The sequence below is a fragment of the Python bivittatus genome, unplaced genomic scaffold (genome assembly GCF_059951505.1).
Source record: "Python bivittatus isolate LINGU-HERP-01145 unplaced genomic scaffold, Pbiv_v1 ctg000570_np1212, whole genome shotgun sequence".
Taxonomy (NCBI): domain Eukaryota; kingdom Metazoa; phylum Chordata; class Lepidosauria; order Squamata; family Pythonidae; genus Python; species Python bivittatus.
Window position 1 is genome coordinate 2116953 of NW_028277097.1, and position 25751 is coordinate 2142703.

Here is a 25751-nt window from a genome sequence, read left to right on the forward strand (position 1 = left end):
GGGTCTAGGGGGTACCCATCTTTGTGAGTCTAGGTTGAGATTACCTGGGACAAGCTCATTGCCCAACACAGAAGCCATGAAATCCCAAGCATATCCAGATTCCTCTCCCAGATGTCCCACTGAACCCAAAGCTTCAAGGACTTTAGTATCAGTCCCAAAATGAAGACCAGGAGTACCTGGAAGGCTGCTGTTAGTCAGCAGGGTGGACTCTACAGCCCATTTTTGCATACAGTACTCATATCCAGTTACTTTCAGGTAAGTGTTACTGTTCACTGCCAAGGTCTCATGAATGATTGCAGCAATTCTTTCTCCCTGGCTTTAGAATCACAGCAGGACCTGAAACCCAGGATCTCAAATAGGGCCACAAGTCTCAGTAAAACACTCCATATTTGTGCATTTGTCTACCACCAAATCATGCATGGATGGACATGGTTTTATTCTACGCAGACCATGTGAGTGCCAACAAATACATCCTTGTTACTGTATACTGGTGTAAACTGGCATCAATCAAGCAGGTACAAATACAAAAGTCTAGTCACTCCTTCTTCAGTTGTCTGTGAGCTGCCAGAAGTATACCACAAAGCAGCTGACCCTACCTCTAAGCAGCAATTTACTACTCCCTCATAAGGCCTCTTAGAGACTCTAGCCATTCTCTAACCAATAATACCCTCTTTAAATATGTTCCTTTAACGCATGAGGTACCAGAACTTATCGAAGATTTTTAAACCGCTCATGCATTTAAAATGCTGAAGCACATAAAGCAAGACCGATATTAAAACAATGTCTGATTCATTGATATGTATGTAAGTCATTTCTGATGGGCAGCCTAGAGTCTTAGAATGGATTGATAATAAAACCACTGCACTCTTAGAAGTTGTCTAATATCTCTGAGAAATCTTGGAATAATGAAAAGTCACTATACGAGATGCATATAGGAAAACTTAATGCAAATCTTTAAAAAGAAGAAAAGGAGAATGCTGGAAAATTCGTTAACTTAATTTTGATATCACAATTTAAAAAGTTATAAGGACTCTATCTGCTGATAACAAAACATTGCTTTGAAGAAGGCGACATGATTGATCATGAATAAATACAGCCAGAATAATCTTATTTCTTTATTCAATGGATTACAACCGTAACAGATTATGGTAATGCAATGAATATAATGTATCTTAATATCAAGAGAACATTTGGCAAGAATCTGTGATACTTCATTAATACTGGAAACCTAATGTTACAAAACTATAAACAAGCCTCACGGAACAAACCACAACATTTCAAATTAAATATGCAGAGATTGGTGTGGAATATTCAGAAACTGTAATTACTGGGTAAAATAATGTTTCTCAGTGAAGAGAAAATATTGTTTACATGTGAACAGTCATCAACATTCTTATTACTAAGAAGGTAGAAGAGCCAAGGAAGCTATACAGTTCAGTGTCATACAAGATGGCATTTATTGGATCTTTGCATTTCTAATAATTTGCTAGCTTCTGGGACCAGTAAAATGCACACAGTAATAGACTCCCCTCTCCCCATTTTCTCACACATTAGGAAAAGATGCCTTTAACTCAGTTCTGGATTCACTCACTAGATAAATCCAAAATCAAGCTATCAGATGTGGTGCACGCCAGTAATGTAGACCATATGAAAAGGGGAATGTATGCATTAACAGAAGACTGAACCATCCACACTTTTGAGTTTTGATGGCTGTTTTTTGTTTTTGTTTTTGATGGCTCCTGAACCACAAGCAGATTACTTATAACATCAGGTACTAGAGAACAACAATAAAAGAGAACTACTGCCTTCTGACCATCCCTCTGAGCTTCCTGAGTGCATCTAGCTGCCTACTATGCAACACAAGATGCTAGAATACATAGATTTTGTCCTGATCCAGTAGAGCGTCTCTAATGTTCTTATACCTGAAACCCCATTACACCTTTGTTTTTCTGTATAAATCCATCCATGTTATGGCTTGATATTACATGAATGACCTCTGTGGTTGCACAATTCATTCACCTCCTATGTCTTGTTATAAAAAAATTATAGCCTACATAAATTGTCCAGAGTCCTCAGATTATAGTTTGATTCTGACTAACCAACTCAGTTTGTTGGTTTAGATGTAATAATGAATGATAGAAATAATATTAAAGTGGAGCACATTGGTAGGAGTGCCTTTTAATCTATCTCCAAAATATGGCTTGGTGTGTGAACCAACATAGTTAATTTGACAGATGCTGTAATTATGCTTGGTGTAGGATAAACAAAGTCACTTCTTTTTAAAATACAATTAAAATTTTGCTGACCTGCTCCCTTTCTTGCCAAGAAAGCTAGTGGAAGGGGTATTGGGGGACCTTAGAACTATGGTTCTGATAGTTTCAACATTTCTGGTAAGATCAAACTGGAAATCCCGGGACTAATTAGACAGCTGGGGTGGCAGAGCGCAAGGCAGCACGGGGGGAAAAGGGCATAGATGAGGGGGAGATAGGTGGTTTTGGGGGGAGTTGAAGCACCCCTGCAGTCATAAGTGCAGGTGGGCTGCCAAACGCTCGGATTTTGATTACATGACCACAAGGGTGCTGTAACAACTGTAACTTTGGGCACCAGTTGTAAGTCACTTTTTTCAGCACATTCATAACTTTGAACAATTGCTGAACAAATGGTTATAAGTCAAGGACTACCTGTAGATATTAATAGCAGTGAAGGCAAGATGGTTGTCTGGTAGATTTGACAAAAACTTAAATATTAGCTACCCAATGCAGTAATAACAAAGAGGAGTCCATAGAGGTGGGATGTTAATTCTTTTGCATTACAGATGAACTTGCTGAATCACATACACACACACAAAATCTTCTTTGCTAGGCAAAGGAAATTATATGAAAAGTGGAATGCTTTTAGGAGGATCCGCCATCAGACACGGTACCTTTTAGAGTCTGCAATGCCTAGAATTCATTATTCAGCTGCCCAGGACCAGCATTTTGGTGAAGAAAATAGCTGGGTAAGGGAGTAGACTTGTTTCCTTCTCATTGATTCCAGGTGTAAATCTCTGATTTACCATTGTGGGAAAGCAATAGAGAGGTGAAATTCTTTGCCCAGGATGTATCTAAATGTGCCCATGTGTGACAGAATATATGTGAGAGTGTATATTTTAAACTTATTTAGAGGTATGTATGTGTACATTTTATAACCAACTTCCCTTCTTTGTACTTTTTTATCCCACCTTATTATTTTTATAAACAACTCAAGGCGGTGAACATACCTTTAATACTCTTTCCTCCTCCTATTTTCCCCACAACAACAACCCTGTGAGGCGAGTTGGCTAAGAGAGAGTGACTGGCCCACAGTCACCCAGCCAGCTTTCATGCCTAAGATGGGACTAGAACTCACAGTCTCCTCGTTTCTACTTAATGTGTAATTGTGGACTTAAAATGAACAAAATCAGCTGGTTAAATGGAATTGGATACCAATTAATCTGTGGGGATCCTTTGTGTTTTTTGTTATTATTTGTTTGTTTATTTATTAATCAAATTTATTTGGCTGCCATCTCACAAAGAGTGACTTTGGGCAGCATACAACAATCCAGTAAAACAATAAATATCTAAACAATCATTGCATAAAACCATTATATGGTAATTATTAAAACATTAAAACTATAAAAACAGAACTAAAACAGAAAAGGAAAATAACAGGCAAAGTGATGTTAGTAATAGAGTCAGCTCATTAGTTCACCTGTCCCTTGGGGTCCCCAGGCCTGCTGACATAACCACATCTTAAGGGACCTTCAAAAACTCAGGAGTGATGAGGCTGATCTCATCTCTATAGGGAGAAGGTTCCACAATGCAGGCGCCACAGCAGAAAAGGCCCACCACCCAGGGCCCACCAAATGTAGCTCCCTAGACAATGGAACCTGTTATGGTTGTTTTAGTCCAGGCTGTCTAATTTGCTTTATGTTTTTAATTATTTTTACTATTTTTTGGATTTCATGAGCTGCCCAGGGTCTGCTGCAGCGGATGGTCATAAAAAATTTGAAATAAAAACATCTTGTGGTAGTTCACTGTATTGGCCTGGGAGCATCATGAAAACATTACTGAGACACTAAGGGCACTGTGAACTAGGAAAGTTTGAGAACCTCTGGATTATACTCTTTCTGTAGGTAAATAGTCTGAATAGTTACCCAGGACCATAACTGTCACTGGAGGCCTCACTGACAAGAAGCACATTTTTTCTACCTTGGACTGTTATGTCATCTATGATATAATTATTTGTTGATGGATTAGTTTAATTTTAAAAATGTAATAACTGGATTTCATGTTTTTTAATACCTGGAACCACTGATTTTCCAAAACTGGATATTCTGGTACTTGTTTGTTTATTTAGACATTTATTACTTAATCACATTTGTATATTCGCTTATCTCACATAGTGACTCTGGGCACCATACAAAGTAATAATCAAGAGTATATAAAAATCATTAAAACAATCAATTTAAATTAAAATTTTAAAAATGGTGGGAAAATATACAGAGAGTGCATTCCATTAAGTGTCACACAACCATCTAACAGGTTCCACTCTACCATGGGATCCCCAAGCTAGTTGGCAAAGCCATGTTTTAAGGGCCTTCCAGAAGGCCAACAGGGTTGGGGCCAACCTCACCTTGGGGGGCTATGGCAGAAAAGGCTTCATTCCTAGGTTCTGCCCGATGACACTCCCTGGCCAACAGGACCTGCAACATGCCTCCCTGCCAAACTTGATGGGACAGGTAGATGTAACTGGGGAGAGGCAGTCCCTCAAATATCCTGGTCCCATGCCATGTAGGGGCTTTAAAGGTTATAACCAACACCTCCCTTCTATAAATCAAATATACAGCTATTGCTAATTTTTTGTTTTGCTTTGTTTTTGTTCAAGTGCGGCATCTCTTACAGAAGCTAAATTTGTAGATACCTTGGAGGCTGCTAAAGCATCCAGCCATACTGTTTAGTTAGCATGTATTTCAGCTGTATATGGTGCCAAGTGTATATTGAAAGGAAGTCAAACCCAAAAAAACATACCTGCAATTTGATCAAACGTATTCTATGGGCCTGCCATAAAAATGGTCTCATTAATTTATATATCTATATGAATTATCAAGAATTAACAATGGAACGCCTCTTAAAATATACATTAATCTCAATGTAATACTCATTTTAATATAATTAATCTAATCCTAAAAATTTAATAAGAGTTTTGAATATCGAGTTATATCCATTGAAATTACAACTATACATTTAGACGTGTAATTCAACATACTGTGATAAATTTTAGAAGAAATGTAAACTCAAATATTTTATAGAATCTGTTCAAATTGTAAATTCTAATCTCCTACAATAATCTATAGACATAGTAGATCCCAAAGGTAACAAATAAGACTTATTCCGGTTAATAGTATAGCCAGACTACAAACATACTGCTTTATAATTTCAACAAACTTTGGTAATAATATTACATAATTTTCAAGAATAGCCATAATATTATTGGCACATAAGAACAATATACATTTATTGTCAAGTGCCACGCCTTTAACATCTTGAGACTGTGCAACAGAACCCACCAGTGGTTCAAAAACCAAACTAAAAATCAAAAGAGGCAAGGTCCTTCCCTAATAATTTAAAGGGCCACAATGTAATTTAAAGGGCTAAGAGACAAATTGATTGATGATCATTCAAGCCGCAGGATGACGATACTAAATTGTAATGCCATGAACAAAAGATAATAGAAACCATATCTTCTTAAAATGCCTTTCAAAATTCAGGCTAGACCTTATCAAAGGCCTTTTCAGTATCTAACAAAATTAGGACAACTGATTCCAGTTTATCTGCAGCTATATCCATAATATCAATCACCAGGCAAATATTTATCAGATCCTTATCTAACCCAGCCAGCTGTCATGCCTAAGGTGAGTGAAATGAAGAACTCATTCCACAAGCACAGACGATCAACATGGGAACAGTGCAGCACAGAAGCTTCCATGCAAACCCAAAGCCTGCTCTATCAGGGTCTAGGGTCACACAGCAGCTTTTCCATCCACAGCTTATTACGTGCCAAGGTTTTTTCACTGAAGACAGCTGCACTGACCTCAGGGATGACTGCCTCTTCCCTGATGTCACAGTGCTACACCTTTTGTACTGTCTGAATGCAACCTAAACAGGCACTGTTCAGTCCCCCTGCCATTACCAGAAATAAGATATAAACTGACACTGTGGTGGCTTAGGTGCACAGTTAATTTTTTCATTCACACTGGCATCTGAAAATCTGTGTGTGTTGTTTTAATATAGGGTCACTGACCATTTATTTGATTTGTTATTCATAATGCAATTTTTATATTGTAATTTGAATGCTGCATGCTATGATGTTGTAAATTCAGGCATTTTGTTTTGAAATAAATATCAGACTTTCCAAACATCTTCTTAAAATCGATCTGGACAGATCTAAGACCTAACAGATCACAGAGTACTGTCTTTTCATATTATGCCTCCTCTATTCTGTGTGTTCCACCTCCACTGATGCATCAAAGCTTATTCAGTCTGGCTTTCACCACCCAGTTGGGAGGGAGTCTGGCAGTCCACCAGCCAGAGAGATAGAGATAGAGATAGAGATAGAGATAGAGATAGAGATAGAGATAGAGATAGAGATAGAGATAGAGATAGAGATAGAGATAGAGATAGAGATAGAGATAGAGATAGAGATAGAGATAGAGAGACAGAGATAGAGAGACAGAGACAGAGACAGAGACAGAGACAGAGAGACAGTGATAGAGGCAGAGATAGAGATAGAGATAGCTGAAGCATATATATGTACCGAAGTCCTGATATTCCATGATAATTTTTTTTTTTCCAAATCCTCTCTGCATCTACAAAGCCTCATTTTTGGTTAGGGTCCAATAACACAAGGTTCTCTAGATATGTGTCTTCAATGATATTTCTACTCCTCCTCCCTCACCCCAAGTGTAAACAAATAAAGTAGCAGATAGGAACAACAGAAATCTGTGGTCATGAATAGTATAATGTTTATTACTTTTGAAAGACAAACTGCATCATGGCTTAGCAGGAATTCAAGTTACAATCTACACCTATAAAAGTGATTAGAGTAGTATTAAAACTGTTTCTTCATAGGTAGGCAGGAAAAGCCATAGTTGCAAAAGAAAAAAAAAGTCTCATTAGTGATACAAGCACAGTCTTATCCTATTCTACTCAGACATAAGCCTCACTGAGCTTAATGCAGCTTCCTCCCAGTGTATAGGATTGCAGCCTAAATTTCAGAAATTTATTTAATCATAAAAAAACTCCTTTTTTTAGATTCCATTGTTATGGTAGGACATAATAATGAGTGTTTTGAAACACTCAGAATCACATATTTAGTTTTACAAAGCATATATTAGGCTGCTGCTCTTCCATACTTTTTGAGAACGTTGTTCAGCCGTTAAGTCGTGTCCAACCCTTTGTGACCCCATGAACCATATTATGTAATACTAGCAGCATTTAATGAACAAAAGTATACATTAATAAGTAACATTGAAGTACACAAAAAGTGAATTTGGATCTCCTGTTTTCTTCAACTGCTTTTTTTTTCTTTTTGCAAGGCAAAATAAACTAATGATTACGATAATATGGTAAAATTAAGACACTATCAAATTAGCTACCTTGCTTTCTTTTATTTCATAGAAGCACAGGGTGTTATCATAGCTAAATATTTGATTAACTAAATCATTTAAGATTATTTAACTTTGGATTAACTGTCATGGGTAACATAATGCTCACATTCAGCAAGGAAATTCACTCTCTGTAGCTGCAACCTTCTGCAAATGGAGATGTCGCACTGAATGGATGGATGGGTATCTTGACCCCTATTTCAATCTACACCACCTCATTATTACACGTGGTCAATTGCTTAGACCAGAATCAATTAAAAAGATTTTTATTTTATTTTATTTTATTTTAAGAGCAGGATGACCATAATTCAAAATAAGCATTCTTGAACTAGAATGATGGGATACACTGCAACTAGCATTCATAATTCACAAATGTGATAAAGTATGCACTATTTAAACCCAGGGGTGGGGGTGTCATAGATAAAAGAGAAATACATTAAGGCCTTGAGGCAGCTGTGTTACCTACTTATTTCAAGAAGGCTATGCGTAAGGAATCAATATTAGTCACTGCGCTTACTGTATTAAACGTAATAATGTGATTTATATCTTAAGAATTTAGTTGATGTATTTACCATTTAGAGCCAGCTTGGTGTGGCGTTGTTTTTTTTTAGATTTTTTTAATCCCTCCTTTATTATATTTATAAATAACTCAAGATGGCAAACATACCTAATACTCTTTCCTCTTCCTATTTTCCCCACAACAACAACCCTGTGAGGTGAGCTGGGCTGAGAGAGAGTGACTGGCCCAAAGTCACCCAGCCTAAGGCGAGACTCGAACTCATGGGCTCCCAGTTTCTAGCCTGGTGCCTTAACCACTAGACCAAACTGGCACCAGGCTAGCAACCAGGTGACTGTGAGTTCTAGTCCTGCCTGAGATACAAAGCCAGCTGGGTGACTTTGGGCCACTGTCCCTCAGCCCTAGGAGGAAGGTGATGGCAAATAACTTCCAAAAATCTTGCCAAGAAAACTGCATGGGCTTGTCCAGGCAATCACCAGGAATCAAGAATGATTTGAATGCACGTACACACACAAAGGTATTTAGTTGAAATATTTAGCAAGTGTAATAAAGAAATTACAAATTGCCTTGGGGAGGTTGTTGGATTTATTTCAGTAAATCTATACTGTACATGCAGAGGTAAACTATTTGAGTAAAATGATTTCTTCAGTATGTTTAAATATTTTCTCAGCAATTAATTTTAGAGACTTATTTCAATGAGTACACCAACCCTCAAATGTGCAAAATTTCCGTAACATGTCTGTAACAAAGAGATCACCAATACAAATCTCTCATGTACAAACAACAGACATTCTAACAAATACCACAATATGCATGACATGTTGACCTTTCTGCGCTCACAGCACACACTAAATATCCTTCAAATGGGATTTGCAGGTGCATTTCTGCCTTACTATTTTTCTTCTGTCACAGCAAAGGTTTACTGAGATAAAATAGCCAACATCACTATGACATACCCTGAGCACACACTGAACCTAGTGACACATCACAGTGATATACACTGAAGTAGTCATCTACTTCAATGCTAGCTCTTCTCAATTCATGTATGTCCATAAACAGGGTACACAGGTCACTTGCCAGTTTGGAATTCAGTTTCAGTTAGCCACTTATCTGTTGCATATTTTAATAATCGTGTGTTAAAATAACTGCTAAAAGAAGTAGCTAACCACTAGCTATAAGCATACCCAGAACAACTGGTTATTGGCTGCATAAGGCTAGATTTGGTTCCACAAGTAGTTTAAAAACGAATTGTGTATTAAGATTATAATCCTAAACATACTTATTAAAAGTGAGTCATACTGAGGTCAAGGTGATATGCTTCTGGAAGAGCCTTGTTTAAGATGGGGCTTCCTTCATGAGCAATGCAGACCGTCGCTCTCAGAGCGCCCCTCCTGCAGATTGTAAGACCTCTTCCACCAACCCCTAGCAAAATGTTCTGAGAAAAAAATGCATCGATCTGAACAGAAGGAAACTGGAGCACTTTAGCATATGTATTAAAAAAAAAAAAAAAGCTCCCTCAAATTTAAACCTGTGCCTTTTAATTTATTATCCGCAACTGAAACCTGTGTTTCCTGTCCAGAGAACTTGAACAGAGCAAACTCCGCAACGTCAGTTAAGTTTAAGAAACGAGGCATGCCACATTGTTTTCCATAATGTCACCTGAAATCTTATTACATATCTGTTTCAAAGACAACCGGGTAGAGAGGCATACCGATAAACTGCTTTTTCCCTCTCCTCTCCGTAAACACAGTTCCGTATTTTCACACAGCACGGGGGAAAAAGCTACAGACGCGCTTTCGGTTCCTGAACTGTTGAGAACATCATTTAAACGACAAGCCAGTCTAAAATACTGTACTCCACTTCGCCGCATTTTAAAGAAATGTTTACCCGCATCCCCATTCCCGCCCCCCTCCCCAACTCCGGATCCTCCTCCTACAGAGAAAAGAATCGCCTGAAGAATTAGCGGGTTGATCCGCACAGAAACTGAAAGGCTGGGACATCCGGTCTTTTCCACCACTACGGCCAATTCAAACTTCAAAGCCTCTCAAGCAACCGCCGCTGGGCAGGTATTAAGTGGCTTTCGGCCTCCGCGCCCCCGGAACGGGCACGTTCCTTGTGCAACCCGGAATCTCCCCTATTACACCAAAAACCAAGCGGGGGGTGTTAGCGCCAAAAAGAAACGCTTCTAGGTAAAACAGCAAAGGATGCGTGCGCTGGGCAGGGAGTTTGCTGCCAAAACAATGCTTGGGAAGCAGCGCCGCACGCTGACCTGCCCCCGAGAGCGACCCCTGGCCGGCTTCCCTGACGAATCCGGGCTCGGCTTCCCTCGCAGCCAGCAGCCGAAGCAAGCAGGAGATCCTCGCAGCTCGCCCGAGTGTTTGCAAACACGCGCCCTCTCTCTGCGCGGCGCCCCAAGTGCCGCGTTACCTGCCCGCGCAGGGGGGAGAGGCGGCGGCCGCGTCCAACCCGGCCACCCCTTCCTGCGGCAGGCCGGAGAGACCCCGCCGCTCTCAAGTGTCACCGCAGCCCCCCGCGCCCGCGCCCCGCAGCCCACTCACCCAGCGCCGGCGGCAGCGAGGGGCGGCGGCGGCAGCGGCAGGAACTCCGAGGTCCTCTGGGCGACGCCAGCGCCCGCCGCTTGGCTCCCGGGGTCCGGCAGCGGCGGGTCGTGGGAGCCGGCGACGAGGAAGCCGCCGCGGCTGGGGGAGGACGCGGGGCTGCCGGGGGCGGAGCGCGGCGCCGGGGCCACGGGCTGGGGGGCGGAGGAGGACGTGGCGCCCCCGGCGGCTCTGGCGAGGCGAAGGGGCAGCTCCGGGCACTCGGCGGGCTCCGGCAGCCCGTCCAGCTCCACGCTCCGCACTTTGCGCAGCTGCTTCCGCTTCCAGTCTGAGCGCGACTCCCTCTGGCCGCCGCCGCTGTCTCCGGTGGGGAATCCCGCGACCAGCCCCGCTGCAGCGCCGCCGGCCCCGGCGTACCCCGCAGGCTTCGGGCTCGCAGCGCCTGCGGCGGGCGGTGCTGCGGAGGCGGCCACGGCGGCGGCGGCGGCGGCGGCTTCGGTCCCCGAAGATAATCCCACCGCGGAGGCGATGCGATTCCCAGCCGCCTCCGCCGCCGCTGGTCCTCTTGCCGCCGCCATTTTCTCTGGCGGGTCACATCCCAGCCCACATTCGCCCTCCGTCAGTCAGGCGCACCGGCTCTGAGCGGGCAGGGAGCGAATTCCCCGGACGGCCACTACGCCGGCGGCGTGGCCTGCGCCGCTTGCGTAGCCGGAGTGGGACCGGGCCGCTGGGCGGGCCCAGGTTGCGGGAGGGAAGGAGAAAGAAAGGAAGAGGGCGGAGGCGATAGGTAACCTGAGGGGCGCCGTGGGTCGTTTTGCGCAGCCGGCTGCCTCAGCGCCTCCTCTGGCCGGCCAGGTGCATTTGGCTTTTGGCTCTGCGCTCGCTGTGGCCGCTCCTCCTCGCCTCCTTCCCCCAGCCAAGTTTCCTCCCTCAGCTGCCCTGCTTCCAGCCAGAGAAACGGTATCTTGGGGAAAGTGCCCGTTCCTGACTAGGGACTCTCCCGTTTGCCTCCGCTTCGGCAGGATTGTACACCGATTAGCTCTGTGAAGAAGCCGTTGTATCTGTCCGGTCAGCAGGAATAAGGCAATTAGTGGACTTCTGAGGCATTTAGCAAGGATGGAAGCATTCTGAACGGCAACGGGGGAGATTTTTCAGGACTCCCCATATAATAACTGTGGCACTTCCTGTAAGTCGGAAACAAGCAAAATGAAGACCTTTGGGGAGAGCCTTGTGTGCTGAGGATCTGCCTTAAGACAGTTTGCTTCCTGGGAATGGAAGAGTCAGACCCAGAAGTTTGAAATGGTGGAATCTGTTCTGTTACCCTTCTCAGGAAATTAAACCCGAGCAGCCAATGTATCCATCTATGGCTGTGTGGGCATGCCCCCCCCATTAACAATGTTTTGCCAAGTTGACCTTTTCTAATTTTTCATAACACACTGAGCCCCAAGCCAACTAGGTTCTCGCATCATGGTAAGCTCAGATGTTTCCAGCTCAGTGTGCTGTGTGAATCCAAGTTATAAATATGCATAGAACTGCACCCTAAAACAGCTACAATGCTGATGCTGTACCGGAGGTCTGTATACAGTCTCTCTTTTGAAACCCCATGCAGCTTTGTCTTAAGTGTTTTTTGTTTGTTTTAGTTTTATTGCACAGTTGTTTCACTCAGACAAAATATTTTTCTCTGGCCAGTTTGTTCTGTAACATGAAAGGCACTTTAACCAAAAGTAGCAGTCTTGAATACCTTCCTCAATTTAGCAATTTCTACTAAATTGTGAAGTTTGCTAATTTCAGGTCAGACTATTGATTATCAGGCTGGCATCCTGAACTTCCTGAGCCGCTGTCATTGACAGCTCCTGGATAAACCCACAAACAGGCTGACGGCATCCTGACACTGCAACTCAGCAGTCGTGTAATGCAACATTAGAATGTTATACGTGCCAATCCCATTCTTAGTTACTCTGGAATGTCATTTGATAGTCTCCTCTGCCCTTTCCTCCCATCTGCTGAGAAAACAATGAGGAGGTGTGTCTCATGTGCCCCGAGCCTTACAGTTTGGAAAAATTAGAGACCTTGGCACTGTCAAGTCAGTTTGCCTCAGCACAGGAGTCCATTATCTTATTGCTAAAAAAGCAGTGCTGATCAATGTTGGTTAGTCGGTGCGTATCCATAGCAAGTTCCTTTTTAATTCACAATATCAAAACTTTTCTAAAATGTTCCAGGCTATATTAAACAAATATTGTATTCCATTGCATTGCATTGCATTGCATTTATTTATCAAATTTATATGGCTGCCCATCTCACCCAAAGTGATTCTGAGGGGCATACAATAAAACCAGGAATTAAAACATTTTACAAACCTATTAAAATAAGAATAGATAAACCAAGACCATGAGAGGGAAGATGTTACATACAATACAATCAGCATGCAGGCTTCCTGCTACCAGGGTATCCCCAGGTTTGCTGAAAAAAACACGTTTTGAGGGCTTTCTGGAAGGCCGTAAGGGTTGGGGCTAACCTCACCTAGGGAGGAATGATGTTCCAGAGGCGGGTGCCATGACTGAAAAGGTCTCCTCCTAGGTTCTGTCAGACAGAACTCTTTCACAAACGGGACCTGTAGCACGTCTCTCCTGCCAGACCTGATGGGATGTAATAGGGAAGAAGCAGTCCTCAGATAACCTGGCTCCATGCCATTTGGGCTTTAAAGGGCAAAACCAGCACCTTGAATTGGACCTGGAAGCAAACCGGCAGCCAATGCAATTCACAGAGCAGACGTATAACGTGTATCCATCTGGGGACACACATAACTGCCCATGCTGCCGCATTTTGCACCAGCTGAAGCTTCTGGATACTCTTCAAGGGCAGCCCCGTGTAGACCATATTACAGTAGTCCATTTTGGAGGTGACCAGGGCATAAGTGACTGAGCAGAGCCTCACAATTCAGGAACAGGCACAACTGGCACACAACACAAAGTTGCACAAAGGCCCTCCTGGCCACATCTGCCACCTACTTCTCAAGCAGGAGCTGTAAGTCCAGAAGGACCCCCAGTTTGCGCAGTGCCACCCCATCCAGAATCAAAGATGGTAAAGTCCCAGATTCAGTAGGCCCTAAAACCCAAACTTTGTCTTGCCAGGGTTCAGTTAAAATCTGTTGTTCTCCATCCAGACCCTACAGTATCCAGGCACTGAGACAGGACATCCACAACATCACTTAATTCACCAGGGGCGGAGAGAGATAATTGAGTATCATCAGCATGTGGTGACGGATGATCTCCCCCAGCAGTTTCATGTAGATATTAAACATGAGACAGCACCAAACCCTGCAGCACCCCACATAGTAGGGGCCAAGGGTGGGATCTCTCCCTCCCCATCAACATCCACTATTAAAGTAAATCTAATGTTCTAATGGTTCAGTTGTCTCCAAATGAATTATCTTTCAGAGACTATAATGACTGCTATACCAAGCAGGCACAGGCAGTCCCCGGGTTAAGAACCTCCAACTTAAGGACAATCCCTAGATACAAAACGGGCTGCCTATTACTAAAAATGGTGGACTTGTTCTCCTTCCTTGAGTTGACAACCCGGTGAATGCTTTCAGGAACCACTGAAAACAGGCTGTATATTAAAACATGCAGCTTCAGCGTTTTTAGTAATAGGCTGTCTGTTTGTAAGTACAAGTTCCAACTTACATACAAATTCGAGTTAAAGACAGAGTTAGGAATGTAACTTGTTTTTAACCCGGGGATTGCTTGTATATCAGGAATCACAAGCTGGGTTCACACATTGCACTAAGCTATGGAATGTGTAACCATGGCTTGTAAATAAACGGCATTTGGCTAGATTCACACAATATACTAATCCACAAATCATGATTTATAACCCACATTGGTGGCTTCACTTATCATACCAAATAAATCATGTTATAGCTTAGCATAATGTTTGAAACCAGTAATTTTGTTACATTAACCTCTCCGGATTCAAGTGTAACAAGACCTGTAGCTAATGGCATGTCTTTTTCTGCAATATGATAATAATGATAATAATGTATTAAATTTGTATGCTGCCCAACTCTCAACAGTTCTGGGTGGCTCACAACAATCCAACAAAGAAATTATAATAAACCATTAAAAAAAAGAAAAGAAAAAAAGATGGCAAATGAGATGAAGCAAGGGGTCTCACCCTCCTTTGCTGAAGACCTGGGTGAAGAGCCAGGTCTTCACAGCTCTTTCAGATAGCAGCAGAGTGGGGGGAACCTCATTCCAAAGGCCAGATGCTGCTACAGAGAAGGCACACTTCCAGGGTCCTGAGAGTTGAAGTTGTTTAATCGAAGGAACCCAAAGACGCCAATCCTGCAGGGTTGAATTGGTTGGGTAGATATTATGGGAGACAGACAGTCTCTCAAGTAATCAGGCCCTATGCCATGTAGGGCTTTATAGGTAACAACCAGCACCTGGAATCACACCTAGAAGCAAACTGGCAAACAGGGCAGTTTACAAAGCAGAGGTGTTACACGGCATAATGGGCACAATGTTAATTGTGGGATTCACATAGTATGGTAATCCAAATCAAATCAACTACATTACAATTTAGTGCAGGAGTCCCCAACCTTTTAGGGCCAGCGGGCCCCTTTAGAATTTCAAGACCTTGTTAAAAGAACACCCACAAAATGGTTACCAAATTGATTATGGCCAGTCATAAACGGCCACTTACTATTTTGACTTTTGACAATGTCTCTGCAATCTGTGTGGAGCTTAGAGGCATTGCTGAAATTGCAAGCTATCCTTGAAGTTAGTGCTTTACTTTGTAGCATGTTAACTTCCTATATATTTAAATAAATTTAAAAAGTAACTACAGCAGGGCACCAAAGAAAGGTATTGGTGGCCACATTGTCATACACCCAGGCACAAAGCTGGAAATTCAGGGCTTGGAGCATTGAATAAGTTTAGTTGGTGTAGTTATATAAATCTTAGCTAAATGTGATTTTTAAACTTTGTTTACAAATTATTCTCATATATAAGAACTGCCTCCTACCTAATGAGTTTCCATAAAGAAGTAAAAACACGTCTCTAGGAGAGAGCATTTGAGGAATGTTAGGTGTGTTATCCAGTCATCTTGGTCAGTGCCATTATAATAATAACAATAAATATTGTTAAATTGTTTTTAATCTTCTGTTTTATTCTGTGTAGCCCCTCAAGGCCATTGGGAATAGAGTGGCATATAAATGTTAGCAAATAAATAAATGAATAAACCCAGTCATAATGTGGTACCTTGTATATGGTACTAAATCCATATACATGGAGCCAGTGGTGAAGCCAGTGGTCTAATGGTGAAGGCACCAGGCTAGAAACTGGGAGACCGTGAGTTCTAGTCCCACCTTTTGTTGTTGTTGTTCAGTCGTTAAGTCGTGTCCAACTCTTCGTGAACCACATCACACCGGGCCTTCCTGTCCTTCACTGCCTCCCGGAGTTTGCTCAGTTTCATGCTCATTGCTTCAGTGATGCTATCTAACCATCTCATCCTCTGCCGTCCTCTTCTCCTTTTGCCTTCAATCTTTCCCAGCATCAGGGTCTTTTCCAAAGAGTCCTCTCTTCGCATTAGGTGACCAAAGTACCTGAGCTTGAGTCCCACCTTACTAGGCATGAAAGCCAGCTGGGTGACTTTGGGCCAGTCACTCTCTCTCAGCCCAACTTACGTCATTTGTTATTGACGTAACAAATTACGGGGTTATTGTTGTGGGGAAAAATAGGAAGAGGAAGGAGTATTAGATATTTCACCATCTTGAGTTTTTTATAAAAATAATAAAGGCGGGATAAAAAAAATCTAAATCTAAATGCTGTTTGTTTCTCTGTTCCTAACAGCAATAGCTAATAGTGAAGCTGTGACACAGATGAAATCCCTATACAGGGTAAACTATTCCACATACTGTGGAGGGAGGGGAATGTGACACAGGATACCTGGTTTTAGTGACAGTATTTCTTACATCCTATCAGTTTCAGCATAACTTGTAAGTAAATATATTTGGAATTGCAGAACATTTCTGCTAAACAGCTATCTGTTTTATATTAGGTTTTTCCTGTTTTTAGAGTGAGATTTTTCTGTATCATTGATTTACATGATCTAACATGATTGATTGATTGATTGATTGATTGATTGATTATCTGCCCTCAAGTTGGTGTTGACTCTTAGCGACCGCATAGACGGATTTTCTCCATGACGAGATCTAACACGAATGACAGTCTATTTTTAAGACTTTGTGATAAAGGTTTGATAGAGTTCTTAACAGCAGGCCTAAATAGAATAAAAAGAGATGAGTTGAATCCTATTTATATATTATTTAGTCTGCAATTTTAAATAGAAATGAGTGAAGTGACATTAGCAGACTATAAATTAATTACAAAAATCTATAATGGAACTTCGTTTTTTTTTTTAAAAAGCCAAGTCTTTCAGTCGTTACCCAGCGAATTTGAAGAAAATGAAATGATGTAGTATTTCATTGGACAACCATGGGAAGGCCTCTTCAAGCATAAGCAAGCAGCCTAGCAGCCAAGGATAAAATGGCCACTGAGATAGTGATGGGAGAGAGGAATCATTCACAGTCAATAGTAGCCAACTGGAATAGAGGTATTTGCCCGCAATGAAATGAAACTCAGCAGGCAGACTGCAGAGCACTGCTTACACCAGCAGAAGCTGAAAATCACTGACTTTGGCAAAGACCAAACAGATGGATGGAGGTAGCCTTTTCAAGGGACTGAAGATGTATTGAGGATGATGTCCTCAAGAAACAGTTCATGGCCCATCCTTGTGGCAGGATAAGGGTCACAGAAATGGGGCTTCTTAAGAATTCCATTTTTTTTCTTTCTTACTTTTTCCTTACACATGGGGATGAAAAGGGACAGAAAACAGTGGAAATTTCCCAACACTTTGGCATGCAACTCAATCTTAAATGTAACCAACCTCTGGTATCAACAGATAACCAGAGTTTTTACTAGAATCCCCATACTAATCATGTTCACTTTCCTGGTTCTAGAGGAATTGCCGAGAAGCAATTAAAAAAAAAATTTAGAGGGATTATGCAAAAAGCAGTGACCGAGCAGTGATGCCAGCCCAAGTTTGGGCCTACACAGTGGTGATAAGAATGGGAAAGCATGTGAACTTTTCTGCACTAAGGGTGACCATGATCCTTTTAGGGGTGGACGGAATTGTCAAAACACTTAGAGCTACTGTGAACTATTTGTGGGTTTCCTTGCAGATAAAGTAACACATATTTGTTCAGGGTTAAGTGTCAGTTGGGCAGAATATGGTGACATGAATGGGGCAACATCTTGTGATGTCAGCTGGGATTCTTTTCAGCTTGTGGAATGTGATAGGTTCCTCTACCACCTATAGCTTGGACCCATGCCCAATCTGTCTTCTCTGGATTCAAGAGGTAATTAATGCATCTCTAAGGGAAGATGAGATGCCACTCTCCTTGAGGAAGGCAGTGGTGTACCCTCTCCCTAAGAGATCATCTCTTGATCCAGCCATATTAGACAACCTCTGCCCAGTTGCTAAGTTTCCTTTGTTTGTCAAGAAGGGCATGGGGAATCAACTACACAGGATCTTAAAGAAAACAGATTATCTAGAACCCTTCCAGTCGGGATTCAGGCCTGGGCATGGGACAGAAAGAGTACTGGTTGCTCTGGTGGGTGATCTTTGTTGGGATCTGAATGGAGACGATGTACCCTTCCCACTCCACTGAACTCTCAACATAGTTTTGTACCATCAAATATGGTATCCTTTTAGACTGCCTGCAAGAACAGGGAGTTGGAAGCACTGTTCTATGGTGATTCTGCTGCTACCTAAGTGAATGGTTCTAAATAGTAGTCATGCAGAAAGAGCAATCATACTTGTGACTGCTGCAGTGAGGGGTATTACACAACTTGATCCTATACCCTATGTTATTTAATTATTATATGAAGCTGTTGATGGAGGTCACCTATCAGTTTGGGTGCTAATGATAGTGAAATATGTACTGCTACCCTGAAGCAGCCTGGAGATGCAGTGGAGGTCTTCAGCTGGTGTCTGGAGGCTGTCAGGGACCGGATAGGGAAAAATAAACATGGTCTTTACTCTGGCAAGATGAAGGCAATGTTTTTCAATAAACAGCTTGGTTTTCCTGAATATTAGTCCCCTTTGTGATCTGGAGGGTCACTCTCCCTGTGAAGGAGCAGGTCACTGACTTAGGGGTCCTCCTGGACTTGTAGTTTCTGCTTCAGCAACAAGTAGAGGTTGTGACCAGTGGGGCCTTTGTCCAGCTTTGGGTGGTGTACTACTTATAGCTTTATCTCAATCCAGGAAATTTTTATGATGGTGGGTCATAATACTGCAATGCACTCTACATGGGGCCATCTTGAAGATTACTCAGAACTGGCACAGAAGACAGTGATCAAATTGTTGGCAGATAGACCCTATTATTACATTTAACTTACAATTGCTATGCTGGTTGATAGTAAGCTTCCAGGCTCAATTCAAAATGCTTGTTATTACCTTTAAAACCCTACACAGCACAGTGCTGGGCTGTTTTAGGGACCACCTTGTCAAAACTGATTCTGCCTATCCTGTCAGATTATTGAGGGAAGTCTTACCTAAAGTCCTGCTCCCATGTGAAGTAGGAGGGTACAGGCTAGAAGGCAGGCCTGTTCTGTGGTAGCCCCAACCCTGAAGACTATACTGTCCCTGGAGGTGTATTTAGTCCCTTCACTTCTGTTTTAAACAGACCTGCAGTAATTTTGTCATCTAATGAAGGAGAGGGATGTCCATCTTATTTTTGTTATTATTCTTATGTATTGTGTTATGTATTCTCGATTGTAGCAGTATATAAATCTTGTTATAATAAATAAGCAAACAAATAAATAGGGAAGCCTCTCTACAATGGACCCCAATCATACCAATCACCCCACCATGGCTCTTTCATCATCATCATCATCATCATCATCATCATCATCATCATCATCATTATCAGTAGTAGTAGTAGTAGTAGTAGTAGTAGTAGTAGTAGTAATAGTAGTATTGCAATTTTGGTTTTAAAAACACAAAGAATCAGCTTCCTTTGTGGTGCCTGACAGGACTAAAAAAATGGCTAACCAACCAAGTCATCCCTAATCATGCACCACAGTGTACAGAAGTGAGTAGTTGCCTGAGGAGAGATGACAAGGTTAGATCTATCATGCAAACACAGCCATAGAGTTCAAAGAGATCTGTCAAAGCTGGATCCATACTGCATAGATTTATGGACTGCTGAAATTGAAGTGGGATTGGGAAATTCTCAGACAAACACATATTGTGCAATGAGGAGTTCAGTCAACTGAAAACCTTATCTTGTTGAATACAGCGTGATGAACCATTAAAGGACATAGATCTACAGCAATAAAATTCTCATGACATCTTTCCATTCCAACAAAGGAGGTTGCCAACTCTGGAATGCCTGGAGGCATTCTTTGCAATCTACCTTTCTGAACCCATAATATCTTTCACATATGATTTCAGTACTGTTTTAGGAATCAGAAAATGGAGCATTTGAATAATGTACCCTGGTGTTTTTTACCATTCTGAAACAGAATTGGTGGTTTAAGTTAACTCCAGCATTTGTTGCACAATGATAGAGACCAGCTTGTCTACCACCAACAATTTTAGAAAAATCTTTTGAGAATATCTGACAATGACCTGATCCAATGCCACAATCTATAGAGATTTATGCATGTTTAATGCTCTTAAACACTGAATTAACAACATTGTTGCTCTTGGTTTCTTGATCTCTACCTAGTTGTTCTGACTTGAAATATAGTACCTTCATGTAACCTGAAACTTCAAACAGTTTCTAGCATGTAACATCTATCTGAATCAAAAGTGAATCAGGGTTATTTGGGTACCTTAAAGCTTCTAGCTTGCACCTTCAACATCATCATGCAATATTTGGAATATAGTGGCAGTGGACAGAAAGTTATATTCAGGATTTATGCTGCAGCTTTGCTTGGTAGCAAGTCCTGTTGGTTTCAAGAAGACTTAGCTTTTTTAAAGGCTGTTTTTAAAATCATGGCTTCAAACACTACTACTTAAAATACACACACAAAAGGAATACAACATTAATAGCTGGCCTTTTTTTCCTATGAGTTCATAGGCACTACTAAAACCGCCGAGTATAATGAAGATTTCATAGTCTAATCATCCTTTTCAGTTTACAATACATATGTTAAACATAGAAATATCATAATCATTTCATCAAAAACATTTATTTTATTTCAGAGATATAACATTAAAACAGCAAGTTAAAACCACATACTAAATGCCTTCCTACATGAGAAAGACATTCAAGTGGAAAGTGAAAGTCTTGCCTTAGAAGTGAGCAGGAACTAGGTATAGCCATTGTAAGGGTCCCATCCCAGACAAGTGCATCTCAGCAGCTGCTGAAATATATAAGAGAGATTCCAAAGATGGCATCAGTGGATAAGGAAGTCCAGGTATCCACAGGGAGAGAAAAAGTGGGGCAAATGTGCATCGTATCATGACACAGATCTGTGATGTCACCCCTCATTTATTGTCATTTTGACTTAATCTCAGTTTGTTGTGGATGCCAGTCTAGAGAGGCATAGATGAGAGAACACCATCTTCCAGGTGGTCTAGTCCTAACCATTCAGGGCTGTAATGGTTACAGTTAAGATTCTGAACTTTATCCAGTTCAGGGTAAGGAGGCTTTACAGCCATTCTAACAAAGAAGGTATATGTTCTATGTGCATGGATTCCTGATAACAGTATTTTTCTGTGTACCAGAGGCATCTTAAACACAGGTGGAATATAAAACTAATTGAACGTGGTGACACATAAATTAAAATGATACTCTGTGTGTGTGAGAGAGAGAGAGAGAAAGAGAGAGAGAGAGAAAGGGTACAAGAGAGAGAGTGCAACTAAAGCAGATATGAAGCAGTTCCCAAGATAGATGAGACTTTTTTATTCTTCTTGATTAAAAGGCCAATATACAAGTTGCTTTTTCTACTATGACTGCCGGCATTAAGAATAATATGTCATACTGATGTTAAAATGAGCATTAATTCTTCTCAGGCAATCTGTTTTCATATGATTACAACCAAAGTAGGGTCAACTTCTTTATGTCTAAGTTGCTTATCGTCCCCATCACCCTCCATATATGATGGAAAATCCCTGAAGTAGGAATGTACAGGTTATTTGTCCAGTTAAGAAGCTGCATGGTCTCAGTTTTGCAGATTGCAGGGGAATCAACTTTCCTCTTCCAGATTTCCTTCAGCTATCTATGGGGACAGAGGGTGGTACAACTGCTGGGGAGGGCTCCATAAGTGTAGCACACTCCCCCCTTCATGCAATTCTTTGTATAAAAAGAATCTTAAATGGAAATAATATCTTCACACACACACACGCACATACACATCACATGGCATTCTGTTTCAGTGTAAGGAACTGCAAGAAAAGCACCATAAAGGAGTAAGAAAGAATAAGCCAAAGGAATTAAAAGCAGAAGGTAAAAGAAAATAACTCTTCCATTTATTTATTTTATTTATTTATTTATTTATTTATTTATTTATTTATTTATTTATTTAACAATTTGATCCTCATTTGTTCTTTCTATATGAGAAAAGGAATGTGCTTCTTTCATACTTGTTATTCATATTGATATTCGGTTCACATTCATCTATCACCCTTTCATTGTTAATGAATTCTTTCATTCTTGTTTTACCATACACACTTCTTAAGTTCTTCATTCCCAATGCATTCAACTTAATTTTTAGGTTTCTCCTCACAAGCCCAATTCTCTCTCCCATATAACAAAATGGGAAGATACATACTTTTATGCGCAGCCATTTTCACTTCTTTTGAAAAATATTCATTCTTCTCAGTAGACTACTTTCCACCTTTCTACTAGATTTTGTATATCTTTTTTTCCCCAACACACTACCAAATTACACAAATCCATTTACTTGTTCTAATCCATTTATGGATAACTTGCAATTGTTCATTCCATTGTCCCTGTCTAACACTTTGAAGTGGTAGAGTTTGATGGGGAAATGTTCAAACACTAATAGTCTTTGAAATATTAGCTCCCTACTCCTTGTTGCATCATACTAGCTATCTAACATCCACTGCAAATCATTCAGGTTCAGCCAGCAACGTGACATTATCTGCATAGGAAAGATTCAGGCCTCCCATCAATACATTTTTAACATCACCACAAACATTCCTTATCCATTTATCAATAGACATAAAGAAACCAAGGGGACAGTACATATCCTTGTCTTACTCGCTGCTCAATGTTGAACAGTCACTAAATAATCAATTTATTCCCATGCATATTTTACTTCCATCTGATACTGCTCATCTCATTCAGCAACTAAGCTTCAGCTTTACACAAAATATTCCATAATTTAAGCCTGTTCACTGTTTCCTACAGTTCCTTTAAATCTCAAAATGTATTCTTGTATTCAGACATTTCTTAATGATTGGGAAAGTGAAAATCTGATCTGCATGTTTCCTGCCCAGAGTAGATCACACTGTTTTTCCAAGATATTGCTCATTGTCACATCTCACACTCTTTCAGTTAGAATTCTGCCTTCTTAGGCACTCTGAACAAACTAATTCTCCATATTTCTTCACATTCACTCTTGCTATCTTTGTATAAGGAAACAATAAGTGCACTCTTCCAACTGGCAAACCTATTCATTTAAAAATTATTTTGAAATTTGTAGTCCAATATCTAAAAGGCACCCAGGTTTGGAGAAGTCTGATGTAGATTCCATTTCAGCCTTACTCACTGCTAGCTAGTTATGAGACAAACAACACCATTGCTGTCTTGATGGATGGTCCACACCGCAAACAAATTCACAAGACTATCTGTGTTGATTATGTTAAACTTCTCAGCAGATTTTGCTATCATTAGTAATTGCATCCTTTTGAGTCATTTGGCTATTATGGAACTCAGAGGCACTTCAATCCTTCTTGAAATAATAATTTCAGAGTGCTGGGGAACTCATTCAGCAACATAGCCATAGATTTGTGAGCTCCCACGAGACTCCTCTTCTGTCCAGTGCTAATTAGCATGTTTTTGAAATTGCTGTGATTGAATACATTGATGACATGCAATTCTGTCTCTCTTTTCCATCAGAATTCAAAGATGATATTCAAGTTTTTAATGCAAAAAATGGACCAGCTGAGGACAAACAAACTGAAGCTTAGCCAGAATTGTTTCTATCAAAGGCAGATAAGGGAAAGAGGATTCAACCTGTGCTAGAAGCAGTCTCGGAAGATGCAAGTTTTACAGTTTGTTGAATTCTAGATTGATTCAGCCCTAAATGGGTGTGTATGAGAGAGAGAGTTGCAGTGTTGGCTAGTAGGTTGTCAGCTCTTTCATAATTTCTAGTCCATACAATTGTTTTATCAATGGTATAGGAGTGCAGAGTTCAGAATGACTGTGTACATGTGTGCAAAGCATCTGAACCCAAGGGCAGCAGTTCATAGTATGATACACATTTTATTACAATCATCATGTTTGTAACCTTTATCATAGTTACGTTGGAATAAGGTCCATTGATAATGGTGTTTCTAACTGTAGTACACACTAATTATGGAACATCCCGAACCTTAATGTGAGATCCTCATTCACTGAAATGAGATCTTTAATTTTTAATTAGAAATGCAAGCCAATCTTTTAAAGAAATGCAAATAGATAATAACAAGTAAGAACTTCATCAAAAAAAGGGAGTAATTATCCAGATCTTTCACAAGCATCACAAAGCCTGAATTCTTATGCTATTTATTTTCAAACCGAATCTGCCAATTACCTGAAATTTTAGGAGATTATATTAACCACTTGATCTGAGAAATGCTCCATAACTGATTTCTTTCTACTATTCTACTGGCTTAACTATTATCTAGCCAAACAGTAAATCATATTACTGGTAAAGAACCTCATGCATCTAGACTATTGTTACAATAATTAAGATTATATTATTAAATTGTTTGTGTGTATTCTTCAATATAATTTCAGTATAATTGTACAGATTATTTGTGTACAACTGTTAGGAACTGCTCTAGGTTTGGGGGAAAGGGAGGGGGAAAAATTCATAGAACACGAAGTAAGCATACTGATGGAGAACGGGGGATGCAAGCAATTCATTTTATTTCCATTTATCTGGAATAGGAGTGAGGGGATTTTTGTTATTCTAAGACCTGCAGCACTAAATAAATGGCATTCTTTACTTCTTTGTTTTTAGCATTGTGAGATCAGCAGATGTAAAAAAAAATGTAGATCATTTTCAAATTTCTGAGAAACTGGAGTGTAGAAATGGTAGTGGTTTGGAAGTGCTTTATGAATATGAGGATATGTGGGAGGGGGAGGTATTTGTCTGTTACAGAATGCTTCCCAAGCTCTATATTTTCCTACAGCTGCAATCTGTTTATGTTTCCTACATATACACATATTGATTAGGGAACAACTGTAACATGACATGATGATTTCCATGTGTGAAGCAGCAGTTACTACAGACCATTTCCTAACCTCATAACAACTGGCTCATCTATTACGAGAGCATTGGTGGGTGATACTACCTGGCATTATTTCAAGCCTAGCCTTTCTTGAATTTGCATGTTTCATCTGCAAATTATCATTTGAGCAACATGATATCATGACATGTTAGGCTTCTGTGAACTGATCCTACAAGAATCTGAGGTACCTCCAGCATTTGTCTATTAGGGCACAGTCCCAGCACTACTGCTTCCTAGTCTTCTTCTATGCAGTCTTCAGGGGCAAAAATGTTGTCCCTTTTCTCTGTTCCTTCAGCTACTCCCCTTTCATCTTGTTGCTGATTCTGGCCAGAGCAGAACCCAAGCTAATAAACAACCACCAAAAGCAGCCACGGTATCCACAGGACATTGCAGCAAGAACAGCACAGACACTCAAACAGGTAAACCACAGATGGCTGTAGACTAAAAACAG

General features: G+C 40.8%; 1 protein-coding gene across 1 annotated transcript in view; it reads right to left on the reverse strand.

Moving 5' to 3' along the window:
* MAP3K1 (mitogen-activated protein kinase kinase kinase 1) overlaps nt 1–11606 on the reverse strand; it is a 64342-nt gene extending 52736 nt beyond the window's left edge. Inside the window, exon 1 of the mRNA XM_088152747.1 lies at nt 10760–11606. Coding sequence (XP_088008873.1) covers nt 10760–11337 — 578 coding nt within the window. The 5' untranslated portion in view covers nt 11338–11606. The remainder of the gene's footprint in view (nt 1–10759) is intronic.
* Nucleotides 11607–25751: the final 14145 nt, after the last annotated feature.